Source organism: Mobula birostris, chromosome 11, assembly GCF_030028105.1.
Source record: "Mobula birostris isolate sMobBir1 chromosome 11, sMobBir1.hap1, whole genome shotgun sequence".
Lineage (NCBI taxonomy): Eukaryota > Metazoa > Chordata > Chondrichthyes > Myliobatiformes > Myliobatidae > Mobula > Mobula birostris.
The window spans coordinates 57925827-57931976 of NC_092380.1; the positions used below are offsets into that span (position 1 = coordinate 57925827).

General features: G+C 38.6%; 1 protein-coding gene across 1 annotated transcript; it reads right to left on the reverse strand.

Moving 5' to 3' along the window:
- Nucleotides 1-2189: 2189 nt before the first annotated feature.
- Nucleotides 2190-5534, reverse strand: ins (preproinsulin). The gene is made up of 2 exons (XM_072271365.1): nt 5348-5534; nt 2190-2344 (listed from the first exon to the last, which is right to left on the reverse strand). Exons 1-2 carry the CDS (start codon nt 5532-5534, stop codon nt 2190-2192), a joined length of 342 nt encoding a protein of 113 aa, XP_072127466.1.
- Between the last annotated feature and the right edge of the window lie 616 nt (nt 5535-6150).

Here is a 6150-nt window from a genome sequence, read left to right on the forward strand (position 1 = left end):
ACTCTTTCTGATCTCTTTAGGTTAGTCATGGACCACTGGAGGACACCATCGCTACTCCTTGTGGTCTGGGACACTGTCTAGAATTGGATAAGGTAGAGCTAAGAAACCAGTTAGAAGTGCAGCTTCTAGATACGTATTGTGCTCCAAATATATGAGACTTTTGTTTTGTCATTTCACTGAATTTTTCTTTAGGCAATGTGGATGTCACTGCAAGGAATGTATTGTACAATCTCAATTTCTCCTGCAAATCCATTTCTTGGGTCTGGAGGCAAATATAAGACCACAGTAGTTATAGATGAAACTTCATTTCCTTAAAGGCAGTAGTGAACCAGTTGGGTTTTTACAACCAGTAGTATTTTCAACGGTTACTATCACTGCAGCTGCCTCTTTACTCCAGGTAATAAGGGAAAAAATTAACAAAGGAAAGTGTGGGCCTCTTACAGACCAGAAACAGGAGAAGTTATAAGGGCGATTAAACAATTATTTGACAGTGCCTTCATAGGAGAGCACAAATGTACATGGTATATTGCAGAATTAAGGGTTTACTGTGAAAGAAGAAACAAAGGAACTAAATAACCATAAACAATAGTTCTGGAGAAGTTGGTAAGCTTAAATCATGATGGCCTGATATAGTACATCCCTGGGTTATGAAAGATGTTAATTCTGAGATAGTAGAAACTTTCATTGTCAACATCTAAAATCAGATAGTTTCTGCAATTGTTCCTGTGGATTGAAAGTCTGACCCAGCTATTTAAGAAAGAAGGGAAAGAGAAAACAGATTGACTTTTACATCTGACGTCAGTGGCTGGCAAGATGCTGGAATTTAAAATTAACCACAACAAGATACCATGAAAAAAATTATGGAACTGAGCAGAACTAATAGGGGTTTATGAAATGAAAATTATGTTTGACAAATCTTTTCAAGTGTTTTTTTGAAGATCTGACTAGCATAACAAATAAAAGGCTGTGATGTATTTGTCATGGTAAATTTCACCTTTAAATTGATACCCATTGACCCGATAGACTAAAAACAATGGTCTACTCACTCTTTCCAGCTCATACCATCAATACCTCAATTGAATGGAAATACGTAGAAACAAGGCTCAGAATGTAGACTATTGTTCGGCCACCACAGCTGAACCCAATCCTGTTTACACTAAGAAGCAGCAGAATTCATGGGACAGTGGTAAGTAATTTCCCTTTCCCTGTATTGGATGCTATAGGAAAACTCCACAGATTCTGTCTGAATCTTGCAAGGAGTTTATTCAACCACAAACATTGAAGTAAAATTACGCCTACACCACACTATATAGCCACACGATGTAGCTTAGTTACACGTTAGGCAGTTAAGTTATCGACCACCAGTAATCGTAATTCCCTTGATTCCCTACACCAAATTACTCTCTCTCTGGAGAGAGAAAGAGCCTGCCTGAGATACTGAAGGACTGGTTTGCCAACTGTAGTTTGACAGACTCTGGATCAGTGGAGTCCTTGGTTGCTTGCAGGGTAGGGTGGGGTGGGAAGGAATGGGGGAGTTGGTGCTTTCGCTAGCGGGGGTTGATACATTTGCTGCTGCCTGTGCAACGGGAGAAAGGCTTCGGGACTTCGATGTTTCTATCGTTCTATGGGTTTTCTATGGATGTCTGTGAAGAGGATGAATTTCAGGCTGTGTACTGGATGCATATTAAATTTTCTGTGAAACTTTGAAGCAAAGCATACATTTATTGGGGCTCCAACAGTGTCCAGATACAGCTTGTATTGTAGGTAACACTCTAAGGTCGAGTTAGGAAAATCAAGGCACCAGAAGACGCTCTATATTTTTAAGTTCAAATATCAGTTAAAAGCTACAGACTGATTCAGTCTGTGAAAGTGCATCGAACGTGTGAGTTTATCCCTTTCAAGACAGTCTGTTTTGCTTCATTAGATAAAGGAGGCAGATCAAATCATATTAATAAAACTGAGTAGATAGTCGAGAGAAGACACTTAAAAATTCCTGAATTTTCGCAATGAAGGTATTATATTTATTGTAATTTTTATTCAAATTTCGATAAAGGTATCTTTGAAACTTTAACATACTTAGAGGTGACTTTTTTTACATTTATCTCTGATGGGACATTGAACTTGCTTCTTTCCCAAAGGTTGTATGCTCCATCTTCAGGACACTGTGACATTCAGAGCATTTACATCATTTACTGGTTACAGTAGCCTTCCAGATCAAAAAGTGAACAGGTATTATGACAGCAGTTTTCCACAATCCCCCTCTTCATCATCCGGTCCAGCAGTTTATTGAATGGAACATGATGTTCAATCTCATTTTCTTGAATAGATTCTTCCCCTCGTAATGCTGAAAGAGAATGTTTCTACAGCAAATCAGTTTTTTTTCCACTCCCCTCCAGTTTCATCCTGTGCAGCATTTCACATTTTTCTACTTTCTTGCCAATACTAATCATTCAGTTTACAAGAAAGTTGAAACAGTAAAGTGTAGACATGCTCTGCAAGTGTAACTTCAACTCAAAAAGAGGAAGGATTTTTCAGCTCGGTCAGAAATGTTCATCTGTTTCTCTCTCCACAAATATTGCTAAGTTTCCATTACTTTTTTGTTTTTATTTTTAAATTTTCCAAAAGAATCAATTTTTACCTCATATTTTTCTTCATAAAGCAACAAAACTGTTAACTATCTAAACACTCCTCTCTCACTCCATTCATAGCATCTTGGTACCAGATATGAATACAGGAACAGTTATCTGAGACCTGTATTTTTGAAGGAATGGAAGAAAAAATGTTTTTATGTGTTCATTAATTTCTACCTATAAATCCAATTTTTTTTGGAAAATCCCTCAAGAAACATTCATACTGCAATGAATATGAGGATGTGCAAATGATTGTATGAAGGCTAGTCTTGGGTTTGGCATTTAATCACATTCTCCTCCCCCACCCTTCACCACATTTTCTAATGTTCATAAACTTCCATGTTTTACAAAAAACTTAACATGAGTTTCAGCGTCTGATTCATGATATCACTTTTTTAAAGCAATGTTTGATAACAACCTCAAACTGAGCACACCTAGATTATGGTAGCATTTTCTTTCCATTACTTTTCTTACGGGGCAGAAGGCTATGTTGAGATTTGGTGGGGGAATTCAAAAGTATCAGAGGTTTTTATAGTGATGAAATGTCCTGTTCAGAAATAATGTTTTTCCAAACTTGGATGTTAGGGATAAGGGGCCACAATCCCAAAATACTATGTCAGCCATTGACAAAAGCACTAATAAGAGATTGCTTCACCCAGAAGGTGGTGAATTTTTGGGTTTCACTTCTCAAAAGAGCAGTGACAGTGGTGAATCATGACATAATTAAAGGATGGAGCAGGAACAGGTGCCAAATGGCCAATAGCTGCTTCAATTTCTAAAGCTCATACGATTGTTAGACTGAAGAGATTTGGAATGCAATGTCTAATAGGTAGATAGGGAGACAACCTCTGATCATTGGCACGCATGTGCTCATGAATCCTGATGGCCTGGCTTCTGGCTCACTCATTCGTCTGAAACGAGAGTCAGGTTCCAGCCAGAGGATAAGGCAAGTCGCGGGAGCCCAGCGAGTGGCCAGAGTTCGGGCCTGGGCCATGTGCTGGAGTTGGGGGCTGAGGTCCAGAATAATAGGGGGCAGGAACAGTGGCATGTTTACATCCAGAGGTTTGCTCCAGATTACTTGTGTATTTACAGCTCCCTTTAAACTCACGATGTTCACTGTAAAAATTAGTGCAACATGTTAGAAGAGTGCTATAAAGTGAATTTATATTGAACTGGAGTAACACTCAGTTGTCCAAAAGATTGGCAAGGATGCCAGGTGTTGGATTTCAAATGTAGTAGCTTGCCTAAGAAAATTGCATATAAATTGAAAACCGAAACCATAAAGCATGGAATGAAAACATGGAAGAAGTTTCCTTCAAAGAGGGTAATATGGTAGTTTTGATACGGAATTTCCAAAGTCCTTTAAGAAGGTCAACATTGTAAATAAATGAATAAGGTTAGAGTGTATGAAGTCAGGTGACAAGTGGCAGAATTGTCAGCAAGCTGCAAATAGTTAAGCTAAGCAAAGTTTAAATGGTAGCTACACAAACTGGCAAAAAAGTGTGAAGGGGTATTCCACAGTGATCGATGTTGTTTCTCGTTTGGTCAACTGGATTTGGGAGTACCAACAGGGTGGGTGACACAAAAATTGGGGGGAGGGGGTAAGTTAGGTGGGAAGGGTGCACGAGAGAACAAATACAGCAAAGTAAAAATGACAGGCAATCTTTTGGAGGAACTCAGGGGCTCAGGCAGAATCTGTGGGGAAAAAGTATTTGTTGGCAATTTGAGTTGAAACCCTGCACTGGTCCTGAAGCAGGGCTTTTACTCCAAGAATCAAAAATTCCATTCCCCTCACACATGCTGCTCAACCCCCTGAGTTCCTCCAGTACTAAGCGCATGAATGGCAAATGAATCTGAACATGCATTATTGTAAGAAGGGGCCTTTTGACAGGGAATAAGAGCACACACTCCAAGGAAAATAAGAATTTAAATCAATCAAAAGAGCAGTGGAATCTGGAAGTACAAATGAAAAAGGAAATTACAGAACAAGCTGATTAGGCTGGAAACATGAAACCAAATACTGTGGAGCACTGAAAAGCAGGAAAAATATTTCAAAATTTTGCGCTTTGAGTTCATGACTGGTTCCATGTTAAGAAAAGTATCTAGAGACATAGAGGAAAAATGCTTTACAAAGATAGTAAGAAATGGGAGGTTAGATATAATATGAAACAGAATGAAGTATTTTTTTAACAAGAGAGATATGCTGTTATCAAGGCCTTTAAATTATGAAGGAGCTTGACTGTAGACAGGGAAAGTTTTTTCCACTTGTGAGCCACAAATATAAGACAGTCTCTAATGGGTGTTATGAAGAATTCAGGAGGATATGCTGAGAGTGGAAATAGATATGGAAATTGTTACCACAAGGAATAGCACAGATTAGACACACTTTACAGGATGCTAGATGTTCATGAGGCAGAAAGAAGAAGCTGATGGTGGTGAGAAGAAGCATATTGGGTGGAGGGACACTTAGTTCCTATAATTTCAATGGAATAATAAATTCAATGCCAACTTGCTGCAAAAAAATACCAGGGGGGTGGGAAAATTGGATATCTCCTACATGTTACTCTGCCATTAACTCAAAATCCATCTTAGGAGGATATCACCCTTCATGAGACATTTCAGGTGATGTTGAATTATGATTTTCAATACCACACAACGTTTACGACAACCAATTGATTACTGTGCTAGAGGTTATTTTTAACAAGAAGGCTACATACCTAGAAACTGCTCTACTCCTCTTTTCACTTTAGGTACATAGTAAAATCCCTTTCGTCCACACACAAAGTACAGAGTCTCTACTAGGTGAGAACCACACAGGTGCTGTGAAGACAGTGTCTCTAATCCTTTAGGGCAAGAAAAGATGATCAACGCAGACACCAGCACAATTTGGCTCCAAAACACCATTTCAATGAAAATGGTGGATCTTCCTTTTGGAGAGAAAAGAAATAGACATTGAATTCAAATACTGCCACTTACATCTGCAGACTTCAACTTCATCATGAACAATTTCTAAGATAGCTTTAGAAATCATTGTATTTGCAAGCAAGTATATTAGCTAATTGTTGTATAACAATATTCCAAAAGCGGGAATATTATGTAGAGCAGGATAGCCCATTTCAGTACTGTTTGCTGAGGTGTTAAATACTGACCAGGCCGCTTCCTTGATCTTCTTTCACTTCCACCTTGGGTGGGCTAGCTGAGCTTCTTGGTTTACCCCTCACACAAAACTGAGATGTTAACTTCAGTTATAGGTTAATGTTTTGGAGTAGACTTTCAACTCAAAGGCACATGTTTAGCCCCTGAGCCAAAGATGCAACACGTAAAAGGGTGAAAAGAACAGTTTCTCCAACGTAACAAATACAATTTAATCAAATGCCATATCTTGTTCAAATCTCAATAGCATTCAAAGCATTTAGTCGTAAGCTTACCTGATCAGACTGCTGTAACTTGTCTCTGAATCTGTTCAATGTGTGGAAGTCTTTAGGAAGCCAGTTAATTTATAGAGCACAGTGGTTCATGT